General features: G+C 36.9%; 1 protein-coding gene across 1 annotated transcript in view; it reads left to right on the top strand.

Annotated features, from left to right (window-relative positions):
• SLC2A13 (solute carrier family 2 member 13) overlaps positions 1 to 16,289 on the top strand; it is a 515,526-nt gene that overhangs the window by 117,119 nt on the left and 382,118 nt on the right. The window contains exon 3 of the mRNA XM_040233494.1: positions 9,280 to 9,488. Coding sequence (XP_040089428.1) covers positions 9,280 to 9,488 — 209 coding nt within the window. The remainder of the gene's footprint in view (positions 1 to 9,279; positions 9,489 to 16,289) is intronic.

The following is a 16,289-nucleotide window of genomic DNA, read 5'->3' as shown; positions in this document are numbered from 1 at the left end:
TTAGGCAGTATTTTATTTCTTTAAAAAATTTTTTATTGAGATATAATTGATTTACAATGTTGTGTTAGTTTCAGGTAAACTTGAAAGTGAATCTTTTATACAAGTGCATGTATCTATTCTTTTTTAGATTCTTTTCCCATATAGATGGAGAAGGCAATGGCAACCCACTCCAGTACTCTTGCCTGGAAAATCCCATGGACGGAGGAGCCTGGTAGGCTGCAGTCCATGAGGTCGCTGAGGGTCGGACACGACTGAGTGACTTCACTTTCACTTTTCAGTTTCCTTCGTTGGAGAAGGAAATGGCAACCCATTCCAGTGTTCTTGCCTGGAGAATCTCTGGGATGGTGGAGCCTGGTGAGCTGCCGTCTGTGGGGTCGCACAGAGTCAGACGTGACTGAAGCGACTTAGCAGCAGCAGCAGCAGCCCATATAGACCATTATAGAATATTGAATGTCCTAGGTCCTTATTAGTTATCTGTTTTATATATGGTAGTGTATATATGTCAATTTCAGTCTCTCAGTTTATTCCTTCCCCCTTTACCTGCTGGAAGCCATAAATTTATTACCTATGTCTGTAACTCTATTTTAGTTTTGTAGATAAGTTCATTTGCAGCCTTTTTAAGGCAGTATAATTCTTATTTTAAGTTCTTCTGAGTGATGAACAAAACTTTAAAAATATATTATGAAATAAGTTGTTATAACTGTAGCAGATAGTAAAATTCAGTACTGTGTTCTTGCATTTAAAACTTCTTCATTAAGTAGGAACATATATAAATCATAACTTATGTTTGATGAGTATTGAGTAAATATTTTATTATTAATATTTAAAGGTGGCTGTTTCTTTTATAAATCCAAGAATAGAGATTTTGGAGTAAATGTATTACTCATGTATTATTACTTAAACAATATAAGAAATATATGAAAAAACTCAAAATCCATAGGACTCTTGAACATCAAAATTGATTAGCTCTAGATATAGGGCTGAAGGACTGTGTTTTTGGATGTGGTTTGAAGGGATTGGCTTATGCCTTTTTAAGGGGTAATTCTTACCAGTATGTATAGAGTATAACAATCAATATATTGGAAAGTTGCAGCTTGGGGAGATGTTTTTGGATTTACACAATACTGCACTGTAATTATGGAGAAGGCAATGGCACCCCACTCCAATACTCTTGCCAGGAAAATCCCATGGACAGAGGAGCCTGGTGGGCTGCAGTCCATGGGGTCGCTAAGAGTTGGACACGACTGAGCGACTTCACTTTCACTTTTCACTTTCATGCATTGGAGAAGGAAACGGCAACCCACTCCAGTGTTCTTGCCTGGAGAATCCCAAGGACAGGGGAGCCTGGTGGACTGCCATCTATGGGGTCACACAGAGTCGGACATGACTGAAGCGACTTAGTAGCAGCAGCAGCACTCTAATTAAGTTTGTTCATGTTACTCAACTTCTTGAGTTTGGCATTTAACTTACATTCAGATGTTTGAAGTTCAGCCTTAGCATTCTAAGTAAGCATAAAGTAACATAAATCTTCATAAAGTAACATTTTCATAAGTATTTACTGATTCTAACTGCTGACTCGTTCTATGATATTCAGTGAAACATTTCAGGAAAAAAAGATTTAAAGTTTAAATCATAATTACATGTGAAAGGATGCCAGTTTGAAATTGTAGAGTTTTAAAGAATAAAGCACAGCATCTTAGTATTTATGATACAGTATTCCTCTAATATATTTGTATTCTTAGAAGTGGGTTAACGTAACATTCTTATTTCTAAATGAATAGAAAATAGGTATAAATGCAAACTAGAAGATAAAGAATGAAGGTAAAACTGTTATAATAACAAATACATTTTTCCCCAGTTTATTATAAGACAGTATTCTATATTATTAGAGGATATTGCTTAAAAACCCTCCCTGTACCCAAGACAGTTTCAGAGATTGTGTTTTGAAAAATAGCAAGATTCTCTATGACTAGGAAAATGTAATGTGATGATTTGGCTTAAAAATGTAAATTTTTAACAACCTGAGGTCTAGAGCAGGTAAGGAAGTAATTATTGAGCTGCACCTTAATGCTCTCATGGCTCATTAGGAGGATAATTGGCTAAATGACTGCAGTATCCAAAAAAATCTTTACTGTACTTTTCCACATGAAAATGTCTTCTGTTAGTAGAATCCAGCACCTCAAGAGCCATAAAAATAATTCTATATGGTTTGTTTTAAATATAACACTTTGTAATACAATTCCCCTAGCTGTGATAGTCTTTCTGTTATAGCTTGACTTACAATTAAAGCCATAAATCATATGTATGGCTTTTACATTACAAGGCCCTGGTAACCTTTTTTCTTGACATTTGAGAATTTGAGGAAGAAAAAGAATAGAGGGGAGAAAAGAAATAAAAAAGAATATGATGCAGGATAACAGTTACTCTCTCCAGCACAGTTCCTTTTGGGGAAGCCTCTGGGAGGCAGACTTTGGAAAACAAAATGTAGGGAAAAGCAACTTTAGGTCTATTAATACCACATATGTCATATAAAGGGACTTGCCAGGTGGCACTAGTGGTAAAGAACTTGCCTGCCCATGAAGGCAATGTAAGAGACGCAGGTTCGATTCCTGGGTCGGGAAGATCCCCTGGAGGAGGAAATGGCAATCCACTCCAGTATTCTTGCCTGGAAAATTCCAAGATCGTAGGAGCTTTGCAGGCTACAGTCCATGGGGTCACAAAGAGTCAGACACAACTGAAACGACTTAGCACAGCACAGCCCAGTTTGTCATATAAAACATTTTAAAAGGATCAACTCTCAAGTCAAAATTTTGTTGCTCCAATCGTCTTTTAAATTATCTGTTGTCTTATTGTTTAAATTTTTCCTGTATGAAAAGTTTACCTGTATAGATTAAAGAAAAATGAAATCAAAATTCAGTTTTGCATGATAAACAGTAGAAGTTTACCCTTACAAATTATATTTTCTTTAATAGTCAGCTGTTCTCATAGAAACACTCTGGTGTTGAGAAGATAAAAAGATATTTGGTTTGCCACTAGTGGGTCAGTGTTGTTAAGTCCAGTTTGCAGACCCCTAGCCCAGTGGGTGCCTAGCCCCATGCTGTGCTATGTTTGGTGAGATTGGGAGGACAGCACTCAGAGGCTCTTTCTCCTTTTGTTGCTGCAGGGCTTTCCTGAGATGTGTTAACAACACTGAGAGATGTGTAAACAACAAACTTCTGAAGCAATCCTTCAAAGTATTTAAATATGAGACTAATACACACGTATGCCCCCTTTTATGAATTTTATCAAATAATCATTAAACATTTATTATAGCTTAACTTAAACATTTATTATAGGAGCCTAGGTTTTAATCCTAATTCTACTGCATGCTAGTTCTATATCTTCTTTGTGCCTTGTTTCTGTGTCTTTAAAATGGTAATAATAATGGTACCTATGTTCTAGGATTGTTTTGAGATAAATAAGATATTTTAATTCCTTTGAGCAGTGCTTGGCAAACAGTAACTGGTCCTAGTGCTATGTATTAGCTATTACTTTTGCTGTTACTGTGAAATGATCATATGTCCAAGCTGAGTTTATACCTTCAAGTAGATTTTCATGAATTTGGAACATAATTAATATCACTGTGGAACTACTAGAGATAAATAATATGTCCATCTGTTGACTGTGTTATCAGATAACCATTTTGTCATCAGTTCAGAGAAGGGCAGTTATGAACTACAAAATACTGTGTCTTAAATGTCCATCTATTCGAGGACACTTGTCTTTCGTTTCATAGGTGAGAGCAATGTGATTACTTTAAGACAAGATTGATTCTAAATGTTCAGTTCAATGAAGGACTTGTTTGATTCTGTGTGAGGAACAGGCCATCAAATAGCAGCAGCTTAGCAGGTCTGCTCAGCCATAGTGTAGAAGGTTGACACCTAGGAATGAAGGATGTTTGGTTTACAGTTTCAGTTCCTGACACTGGGAAGGCTTAATCTGAGATGAAACCAGGCTTGTCTCCTTTATTTATTTTTCTTTTCTTTTTTTTTTTGTTTTTTACTTTATTTTACTTTACAATACTGTATGGTTTTGCCATACATCAACATGAATCCGCCACGGATGTACACGTGTTCCCAATCCTGAACCCCCCTCCCACCTCCCTCCCCGTACCATCTCTCTGGGTCATCCCAGTGCACCAGCCCCAAGCATCCTGTATCCTGCATCAAACCTAGACTGGTGATTCATTGGTAGCTGGCCCAACCACACAATTTGGAAGTATTGCTTAGTATTTGAGGTTCCTGCCTTAATTGTTTGGTATGTAGGTCCTGGTATTGCTAGTTGTACCAGGGAATAACTCATTTGTTAACTTCAGTTTAGAAAGTTTTAAAAGGTATCTTTCTATGAGTGCTCTTGATACTAAAGAGAATGCTAAAGATTTTAGAATTCATGAAGGCTTGGCACTTTTTCTTGCGTCAACCTCCTTTCCCATTCTTTCAGCTTGATATGCTGTCTGGCCTCTAGAAGGTAAATGGCATTTGCTTAAAATGTGGACCTTGAGTGCTTATTGTTCACTTTCACCCTCTGGGTTTTTTAAACACTTAGATCAGTGGTTTTCAGCCATGAAGGCACATTAGTACCACCTTGGGAACTTTTAAGAAAGTAGAATTCCCTGGTCTTAAAGCCCAGACCAATTAGTCAGAATCTCTGGGGTGGTTGGGACCAGGCTGCTGGTATGTTTTAAAAGCCTCTTGGGTGATTCTAATGTGTAGCCAGGGTTTAGAACTCTTGATTTGACTTATAATAAGGAGATATCCCATGTCAGGGGGCTACGTGTTTGTTTGGGAATTGCCTGCCTGCTTTATCAGTGTACTTTTGTCATTCATCTGGTTTCCTTGGATTTAGAGGACTCTTTGTGAGTCTATAGCAGTGCTTTAACTAGCCTAGATTGTATGCAGGTCAAGAAGCAACAGTTAGAACTGGGCATGGAACAATAGACTGGTTCCAAATTGGGAAAGGAATATGTTAAGGCTGTACATTGTCACCCTGCTTATTTAACTTATATACAGAGTGAAAGTGAAAGTGAAAGTGAAGTCACTCAGTCGTGTCCGACTGTTTGTGACCCCGTGGACTGTAGCCTACCAAGCTCCTCTGTCCATGGGATTCTCCAGGCAAGAATACTGGACTGGGTTGCCGTTTCCTTCTCCAGGGGATCTTCCCGACCCAGGGATTGAACCTGGGTTTCCCACATTGGAGGCAGACGCTTTAACCTCTGAGCCACCAGAGTACATCGTGCGTGTGAAATGCTGGGCTGGATGAATCACAAGCTGGAATCAGAGTGCTGGGAGAGATATCAATAACCTCAGATATGCAGATGATGCCACTCTTATGGCAGAACGTGAAGAAGAACTAAAGAGCCTCTTGATGAAAGTGAAAGAAGAGAGTGAAAAAGCTGGCTTAAAACTCAACATTCAAAAAATGAAGATCATGGCATCTGGTCCCATCTAGGATGCAAAGATGAGGAAATAGATGGAAATAGATGGGGAAACAATGGAAACAGTGACCGATTTTATTTTCTTGGGCTCCGAAATCACTGCAGATGGTGACTGCAGCCGTGAAATTAAATGACGCTTGCTCCTTGGAAGAAAAGCTATGACCAACCCGGACGGCATAGTAAAAAGCAGAGACATTACTTTGCTGACAAAGCTCCAAAGTGATGGTTTTTCTAGTAGTCATCTATGGATATGAGAGTTGGACCAGAAAGAAAGACGAGTGCTTTTGAAATGTGGTGTTGGAGAAGACTCTTGAGAGTCTTCAGAGGACTCTCAGAGGAAATCAGTCCTGAATATTCATTGGAAAGACTGATGCTGAAGCTGAAGCTCCAATACTTTGGCCACCTGATGTGAAGAACTGACTCTTTGGGAAAGACCCTGATGCTGGGAAAGATTGAAGGCAGGAGGAGAAGGGGGTGACAGAGGATGAGATGGGTTTTATGTTATCACCAACTTGATGGACATGAGTTTGAGCAAGCTCTGGATGTTGGTGATGGACAGGGGAGCCCACTGTGCTGCATTCCATGGGGTCACAAAGAGTCAGACTCGACTGAACGACTGAACTGAACTGAAAATAAGCCTCTTTGTTTTACTTTTAAAAGAGAAATCTTAGGATGTAAATATATAAAACATGTTTATCTTGACCAGTCTCTGAAAATAGGCTTTAATTTCCTTAAAATTTGGCAGTAGAATGTGAGTTTCTTTTTCTTATCCTGGTATTAAGTCATTGAATTGTAAATGTCAGATCTAGACTTTTTGCATTTAAAAGTTTCAGAAGACTGGAGGGCTGAAGTGTTCTGTCTCCTACAGCTGGCTTAGAAAACAAACTAATATGTATGTTTACTTTTTTCTTTTCCCTTTCTCCTCTTCTTGTTTCTTTAAATTAAAAAAAAAAAAATTATGTTCTGGGATTAAATAGTGCATAATGAAGTGTACCAGGGAAGCCTACAATAGTGCAAAGTATTACGTGAGCCTCTTTGGGTCTAAAAATGATTCAGTTTCTTTATTCATTTCAGTGCTTCTTTGAAGTATTTAGTGTATCCCTTTAATCTTAATTCATCACTAAAGGGGGTTTGGAGAACAGAATAAAAGATCGAGAAAGGTATAAAGAAATGAACATAAAGGGTTTCACCTTTAGTACTTTTCTTATTTGTTTCCTAATTCAACATATTTGGTTTCTACCTTTTTATTTGTGGTTCAGTTGCTAACTTGTGTCTGATTCTTTGTGACCCCATTAGCTGCAGCACGCCAGGCTTCCCTGTCCCTCACTTTCTCCTTGAGTTTGCTTAAACTTATGTCCATTGAGTCAGTGATGCCATCTGACCATCTTATCCTTTGTTGCCCTCTTCTTGTCTTGCCTTCAATCTTTTCCAGCACCAGGGTCTTCCAATCAGTAAGCTCTTGAGGTCATCTTTTTATTGCTTTTCTTTTAAATAACTGGGAGTGTAGGATAATCTTTTCTCTTAAATTTTTAAAGAGAGAACACAACTGAATAGAAATTTCATTCATTTACAGCATTAAAACATACATTTAGTAACAGATTTGGTTATACAAATTAACATCGTGAAGGAAAGAGGCCAGAAATATGCATTTGTGTGAGCTAATCTTTTTAGTTCTTATCAAATGAGTCTTCTTCAGAAGAAAAGGTTTGGTTCTATCTTGAATTACAAAAATTTAGTTTCTTGGAAAGAATTACTCTGTAAGTAACTTTGCAGACCTAAATGACCCAGTAGGGTTTTGCATAAAATGCTATTATAGAAATGTGAAACAGTTATTTTCTGTTTAGTTTTTATAGACAGTTTATATTATATAGCTGCTTTGTATCATTTCACAAAACATTTACTAAATGCCCACTGTGCAAGATACTTTATCAGGTCCTTTGCTGAAACATGGTTAAATATGCAATCAAGTGAAATAGGTAAATAATTTATTATAATATAAGGTATAATGACATAAATTGAGGTTAAAAATGTTTTGTAGGTGAGCTGAGGATGGAATGATTCAGTATCGGTGTAATTTTCAAAATTAATGGATTAAAGTATGAAACATGTCTAATAAGATCTTTTAATATTAAGTGATTTATTTAGTCAGTCATTCATAAACACTTTGTTTACTTTCTATATCTTAGTTAATTTTTCTGAGTGTATTTGTTGCTACAGTTTGTCATAAGAGATACTCTGAAGACTCATGTAGCAGTTGTATTTTGCTTTTCTACTCTTTTTGGAATTAAAATGAAATTGCCTGGAAAATAATAGACTTGTTCACAAGATATGTGTATGGAGTCTTCAGGATTGCTGTACTTTTGATTTACTATAGTTTAACACCCGATGTGAAGAACTGACTCATTGGAAAAGACCCTGATGCTGGGAAAGACTGAAGGCAGGAGGAGAAGGGGAAGACCGAGGCTGAGATGGTTGGATGACATCACCAACTCGATGGACATGAGTTTGAGCAAGCTCCAGGAGTTGGTGATGGACAGGGAAGCCTGGAATGCTGCCGTCCATGGGGTCGCAAAGATTCAGATATGACTGAGCAATTGAACTGGACTGAAAAGTTAGAATAGCTTTGAAAAATGTATTGAGTCAGGTAGATTCTCATTAATTTATGGATTATTATGTAATCAGGACCGGCCTTCTGAGCTCTGCCACCATATATCTACCATGGAAAATATTCTGGGAACCTGGATCAGTAGGAAACATCCAAGTGTCCTAGATTGATTCTTTTTTTTTAAGTTGCTCAGTAGTGTCCAACTCTTCCTAGATTCATAGAAGCCATCAGTTTAAAGAGGCCTTGAAGTTTATGTAGTATAACTCAGTTTAAAAGGATTGAGGCCTGGAGATGTTAGGGGATTAATCCAGTGGTCAGAATAATTTGAAGAGATCTTTGATATTGATATATTCATATTGCTATTTTTGTTATTTCTCTGGCAGATTTAAAGTGGTGTGCTTATTTGCTATTTAGAATTTTGCCAGTCATTAAGAATAGACACTTATGTTGATGTATGGCAAAAACCATCACAATATTGTAATTATCCTACAATTAAAATAAGAACAGATGTCTGGAGAAGAGGACAAATGAAACAACATAAGTAGCTTTTTCATATTCCTAAACATTTTAATAGTCATTATTTGCATCTGACTATATTTTCTCTGCTATCAGCTGCTATATGCTTTGCTAACTCTCTGTCCTTCCCCATCTCCTTGTCTTTTTTAAAAAACAAAGTAAAGTGCTTTTGGCCTGAAAACATTGTGCTTGATGGCAAAATGAAGTCATCACTGGTTATTTACAGAAAAGAAGTAACTGTAAAGAAATCTGAACATATATTTTAATGAACAGTATATGTTTAACCAGATGTTAGAGAATTTTGTCTTAACCCCATGTTTATGTTGTAAATTGCAAAATTATAGTAGTATTAGTTAGGAATAGTGATTATGCTGTTTTTCATGTTGTGTTTGGTTCAGAATACATATCCTTAATGAATGTGACTTTTGTCCATTTCTTTTCATTGTAATTTGTGGGAGAGATAAAGAAGAAGAATCAGATTTTCTCATTTTTCAATTTCCTGCTACAGTATAAAAATGTCATTATTTCTGATGACACACACATATATATATATATATGATGAAAAGAAAATCTTTCTAATTTTTACCATTATATGTTATTCCAGTGTGGTAAATGCAAACCTTTTATTCATACTCAGCATTTATAAGACCACATTTTACAGCAATATATTGATTTTTTATTGCAGGTACATGCTGGGACTTGCAGCAATTCCAGCAGTTATACAGTTTTTTGGCTTTCTCTTTTTACCTGAAAGTCCTCGATGGCTTATTCAGAAAGGACAGACTCAAAAGGCCCGTAGAATTTTATCTCAGATGCGTGGTAACCAGACCATTGATGAGGAGTATGATAGTATCAAAAACAACATTGAAGAAGAGGAAAAAGAGGTTGGCTCAGGTATGTGGATTTTATATATATATTAATTTTAAGACTATACAATAATTTTACTTATAAATCATATTATTTTAATTTTATTTAACATATCTAAATGATGAAGTGGTTCTATATGTATAACTAAGCCAAAATAAATATATTTTAATTTCAAAAGCAAATAATTGTGTTATAAAAGAATGAAAGAAATTCCCAGAATGCCACTGTCCTCACATAATTTTTATTTTTGTGATTTCTTTTAAGTCAGATATACTTGATATAGGTGTCATTTTGTATGGGGGGACATTTTTTGAGTATATTTTACATGTAAATATATAATATATAAAGATAAACTTGCATTATTGACGTGTCTTAAAAGTGAGCATGAACTATTGTCAAAATAAAACACTTAAGTAAAATTGAACACCTTGTTTACATATGTTACATTAATTTCCATACTAATTTTTTCCATACTAATTAATTTCCACACTAAGACTAAGCATATACCTTCATATACTAGTTATGGAATAGTTTTGCATTTCCCTGTTTTCCTTAAAATGTTTGTCTAATCACAATTTCACTATGTCAGAAACCAAAAAATAAAGCAAGTTTCTGGTTAATTTATGTTGATGAATATAATTTCAGAGAAGAAATCATATAGGGATTTAAAAATTCTCAGATAGGATCTATAATCTTGACAGCTTGATTTGGGTCAGCAATTTGCCAGAGTTTTATGATGGGAAAAAAACAGATATTTTATAATGCCTGTTGGATTCACATTCCCCAAAACTGTTTCATTTTCTCTCAACTTTCCTCCTGCCTCTACAGTAATGGGTTGTTCAATGGAGATGCTTAACTTATATTAGTAAAATGGTTGTTCATACATGAAAAAATACCAAACACAAACACACCCTTTTACTGATATATGTCTTACACAAGTCTTGGAAGGTCTGTTCACTCACCTCTCTTAGTATTCTTTGGATACTGAAGGAATAGTAGAATGAACACTCTTCAGAAACTGGTCACTCTGTAGCCATACATGTGTGCCTAGTTGCTCAGTTATGTCTGACTCTTTGCGACCCCATGGACTCCAGCCTGTCAGGCTCCTCTGTTCGTGGGATTTTCCAGGCAAGAATACTGGAGTGGGTCGCCATGCCCTCCTCCAGGGGATCATTCCAACCCAGGTATCGAACCCAGTTCTCCCACATTGCAGGTGGATTCTTTACCAACTGAGCCACCAGGGAAACCCAATGTGGCTTGACTTAGATATACACAGCACAACACTGATCTTATTACTTCCTTGCTCAGACCAAAGCCTTTAGCTAATTGTGAGCCCAATCTAGATGAAGGTCATTTTTAACGAAAAGTTTCTCAGTATATATACCACGTGCCTGGCATTGTCAGCATTTCTAATACTCTGCGTGCACCTGTGCATGTGTCCTTAGTCACTTTAGTCGTGTCCAGCTCTTTGCAACGCTATGGATTGCAGCCTGCCAGGCTCCTCTGTCCATGGTATTTTCCAGGCAAGAATACTGGAGTGGATTGTCATGCTTTCCTCAAGGGGATCTTCCCAACCCAGAGATTGAACCCACATCTCTAATGACTCCTGCATCAGCAGGCAGGTTCTTTACTCTAGGGCCAACCTGGGAAGCCCAAGTACTCTGCACATTAGTGCATATATTAAAGAGAATTTTGCTTCAACAAAATAATTCATTTTTATGGGTTCAGGATTGTATTAGGTTTTAAAATATAATTTCAAACGTTAATTTAAACTACAAATAACTTATTTTATGCTTCTGACTAAATTCCTTTCATCACTTACTTGAATTAAATATGAGGTTGTTTTTGTAGTAATCAGTACACTTGAAACCCATGGGCTAATAATGTGTGAGTGGAAATATTTGTTGAGTATTAGGTTATATTAAATACTACTTAGAATATAAGTTTTTATTAATCTATGTGAGGGGTAGGACAACAACTTAATTTAAAAAAAAACAAACATGTTCTTGTTTTGGAGTGGGTATACCACAGAGTCTACTACACAGCTTTGAATATGCAGCTTCATTTTGACTACTTAAGAATTTGTCTGACTGGTCTAGCCATGCAGTTGTTAACACTGCACATTGCCTCTTGTGACTATTTGCAATGTATAATCAAATGGGTTTTTATAGATACTTGAGATAAACAGGATTGCAATTATCTGCATCTGCTTTGGTGGTGGTTGTGGTAGTTTAGTTGCTAAGTCATATCCAACTCTTGTGACCCCATGGACTGTAGCCTGCCAGGCTCCTCTCTCCATGGGATTCTCCAGGCAAGAATACTGGAGTGGGTTGTCATTTCCTTCTCCAGAGATTGAACCGAGGTCTCCTGCATTGCAGGCAGATTCTTTACTAACTGAGCTACAAGGGAAGCCCCACTTTAATTTTTATCAGAAGTCTTTGGGAACTACTTACTGTGTTTAAGCTATTTAAATATTAGCTATTTAATCATTTCCATTTAGCAATTAAAGTTAAATCGCTCACTCAGTCGTGTCCGACTCTTTGCGGCCCCATGGACTGTAGCCCACCAGACTCCTCCATCCGTGGGATTCTCCAGGCAAGAATACTGGAGTGGGTTGCCACTTCCTTCTCCAGGGGATCTTCCCAACCCAGGGATCAAACCCAGGTTTCCTGCATTGCAGGCAGACACTTTTAACCTCTATTTAATCATTTCCTCATTAAACATTGCTTTATATGCACATTTGGCAGAAATTTTCTTTTTAAATTATATACATACATGTATTTGTTATACATTCATATTCATTGAAAATTTAAAGAAAAGGCAGCCATCATTTCAAAGACAAAGTGGCAGAAATCTTAATACTGTGTTATTCACTGAATCTCAACATGTCTTATGCTTGATTAAATATTATAAACTTTTTAACTAATAGGATTAATAATTTATCCATTTATGATTTATATTGAGTATTATCATCTTGCTTAATTTTAAAACTAATCCATTGTTCTTTTATAAAGGTAAAGAATTAATAGCATTATGGCATGAATGCACACAGTTTTGCCCATGTTACATGACACCAGTAACTTGGGGCTTCATTTTTGTTATTGAGGAATCTGACCACAATAAAACATGTTTTGCACAGTATCCATTTTATTGCATCATTTTCATGTCCATGAGCAAAACTGTGTCAGTTCAGTTAAATAGAGAGCAGTGCTAGAATTTGCCTTAACAACCAGGATGTCTTGCCCTCAGTCACTTTACATTTGAAAATAGGCTACATGGACTATTACACATGAAGAAACAGCTAACTTTGAAATAAAAATGTTCTGGCTCAGAGAAGATTCAGCCATTGTGTTGGAGGATTAGAGAGTGACGTATGTCAATCAGTCCATGGATTCTGTTGAGATGAATTTCAAGCCATGACTTGGAGCCCAGAAACTCCGAGTGGTGGAGGACAGTTGTTTGGAGGGAAGAACCTTGACCTAGGCACCATATATACCCTGATATTTCAGGAGGGTAGAAAGTAGTTGTTTAATAATACCACTTTTTCTTTTAGGCAGAAATATTTTATCATCAGACATGGTGGCTTAGTTTCTTGCTCCCTGTGAGCATGCTAAATCTGATTCCAGATCAGTAAACCACATCCTTCTCTGAGTTCCCAGTGGATTTGTGACTTGTGACTGTTGTGCTACTTAGTGAAGTGAAAGTCGCTCAGTCGTGTCCAACACTTTGTGACGCCGTGGAATTCTCCAGGCCAAAATACTGTAGTAGGTAACCCTTCCCTCTCTAGAGGATCTTCCCAACTCAGGGATTGAACTCAGGTCTCCCACATTGCAGGTGTACCTTCTCTTTTTGTGAAAATTTTTTTCCCTTGGTCACTTGAATTTAAATTTGAGCTCTTTGAGGAAAATAGGGATAGAGACTGAATTATGTATTAATGTTTTTTGATGTATGAAATGTCAGTGTATATGGGACTTAATTACTTCTGGGTTCAAAATACAATTTATGACTTTGTGCAGTGAATATTGTGGCTTCTTTGACCAAGTCAGCAGCAGAGAAGAGGCTCATAGGCCTTGCTTCGAATAGGATGGGGTTAAAATGGGATTTCATCTCCTCTGCACATGGCATGAAGGTCGACCTCATATTAGGTCCTATTTGCCTTAGGCAACAGATCCAAAAATACTGCTTTAATTTATGTCAAAGAGTGTTCTCTGTTTTCTTTTGGAAGTTTTATGGTTTCCAGTTGTACATCTAGGTCTTTAATCCATTCTGAGTTTATTTGTAAATATGATGTGAGAAAATGTTCTAATTTTATTCTTTTATATGTAGTTATCTGGTTTTTCCAGCACCACTTACTATAGAGACTGTATTTTCCTCATTGTGTATTCTTGCCTCCTTGTCATAGATTGACCAAACATAAATGTATGAGTGTATTTCTGGGCTCTCTATTCTTTGTTCATTGTTCTGCATGTCTATTTTGTGGTCAGTACCATGCTGTTTTGATGACTTTGTAGAAAGTCAGGAAGCATGATACCTCCAACTGTTATGTTTTTCAATATTGTTTTGGCTTTTCAGTGTCTTTTGTGTTTCCATAAAAATCTTAAAATTACTTGTTTATTTCTTCCATTTCTTTCACAGTGTTTTATAGTATTCTGAGTACAGGTATTTTATCTCCTTAGTTAAATTTATTCCCTAGGTATTTTTTAATGTGATGGCAAGTGGGATTTAAAAAAAATTCTCATTTTGGCATTTTATTGTTAACATGTAGAAATGCAGCAGATTTCTATATATTAAATTTGTATCCTGTAACTTTATTAGTTACAGTGCTTTTTCAGTGGCATCTTTAGGATTTTCAATGTATAGTACCATATCATCTGCAAACAGTGACCATTTTACTTCTTTCTTTCAGATTTGGATTCCTTTTATTTTTCCTTCTTCTTGGCTGTGGCTGGGACATCTGAAAATAGTGACGAGAGAAGGCATTCTTACCTTCTTCCTGATCTTATAGAAAGTCCTTTCAATTTTCACTGTTGAGTATGACATTAGCTGTGGGTTTGTCATAAATGGTTTTACTATGTTGAAGTATGTCCCCTGTATACCCACTTTGTGGAGAGTTTTAAATCACAAATGGATGCTGAATTATGTCAAAAGGTTTTTCTGCATCTGTTGAGATTATCATATGATTTTTATTCTTTACTTTGTTAATGTGGTATATCAAATTAATTGATTTGTGGATATTTAGCCATGTCTGGAATAAATTCCACTTGATCATGGTGTGTGATTCTTCTAATGTATTGTTGTATTTGGTTTGCTGTTATTTTGTTGAGGATTTTTGCATGTGTGTTCATCAGTGATACTGGCCTGTAATTTTTTTTTAATATATATTTTTTTGTTTGGTTTTGGTATCAGAGTTATTCTTGTTTTGTGGAATGAGTTTGGAAGATTCATGCCTCTGTAATTTTTGGCAGTAGTTTGAGAATTACAAGTACTAACTCTTTTATAAATGTTTGGTAGAATTCACCTGTGAAGCCATCTGGTCTAGATGTTTGTTAGTTGAGAGTTTTCAATTATTGATTCAATTTCATTTCTGGTAATCAGTATGTTTCTATTTTCTATTTCATTCTGGTCAGTCTTGAGAGACTGTACATTTCTAGGAACTCATCCATTTCTTCTAGATTATTCATTTTATTAGCATATAATCATTCATACTGCCCTTTGTATTTCTGTGTTGTTGGTTGTAAGTATGCCTTTTTCATATCTGATATAATTTAATTGGGTCCTCTCTCCTTTTTTGTTGATCAGTCTGACTTAAACTTATCAATTTTGTTTGTCTTTTTAAAGAACTGGCTCTTCATCTCATTGATCTCTTCTGTTATTTTTTTAGTCTCTATTTTATTTATGTCTGTAATTCTGTGGTCTTTGATTTCTTTCCTTTGGCTAACTTTGGGTACTCTTTGTCTTTCTTTGTCTTTTGGTTCCTTAGGTATAAGGTTAAGTTGCTCATTTGAGATTTTTCTCATTTCCTGAGGTTTGTTTGTATCACTATAAATTTCCCTCATAGAACTGCTTTTGCTACATCCCATAGGTTTTGAATCGTTGTGTTTTGTTTTCACTTGTCTGAAGGGATGTGTGTGTGTGTGTCTGTGTGTGTGTGTGTGTGTCTGTGTGTGTGTATAATGTCTTCTTTGATTTCTTTTCCATGCCCTCACTTCCTTGTGTGTGTGTGTGTCTATGTCTGTGTGCACGCGTGTTGTATGTTTAGATCTGAAATTAGGCCATTCTGACACGACTGAGCAACTACACTTTCATGCATTGGAGAAGGAAATGGCAGCCCACTCCAGTGTTCTTGCCTGGAGAATCCCAGGGACGGCAGAGCCTGGTGGGCTGCCGTCTATGGGGTTGCACAGAGTCGGACACAACTGAAGCGACTTAGCAGCAGCAGCAGCAGCAGCAGATAGCATATATGGGCTTCCTTGGTAGCTCAGCTGGTAGAGAATCCGCCTGCAATTCAGGAGACCCCATTTTGATTCCTGGGTTGGGAAGATCCCCCAGGAGAAGGAATAGGCTACTCACTCCAGTATTCTTAGGCTTCCCTGGTGGCTCAGGCAGCAAAGAATATGCCTGCAATTCAGAAGACCTGGGTTCGATCCCTGAGTTGGGAGGATCACCTGGAGGGCATGGCAACCCTCTCCAGTATTCTTGCCTGGAGAATCTCCATGGACAGAAGAGCCTGGTGGGCTACAGTCCAAGGGGTCGCAAAGAGTCAGACATGACTGAGCAGCTAAGCACAGCACAGCACAGCACAGCACAGCACAGCACAGCACAGCACAG

Source organism: Oryx dammah, unplaced genomic scaffold, assembly GCF_014754425.2.
Source record: "Oryx dammah isolate SB20612 unplaced genomic scaffold, SCBI_Odam_1.1 HiC_scaffold_29, whole genome shotgun sequence".
In the NCBI taxonomy this organism is placed as follows: domain Eukaryota; kingdom Metazoa; phylum Chordata; class Mammalia; order Artiodactyla; family Bovidae; genus Oryx; species Oryx dammah.
Note: the sequence above shows the minus strand (reverse complement) of the source record. Positions and strands in the feature narration are given on the sequence as shown.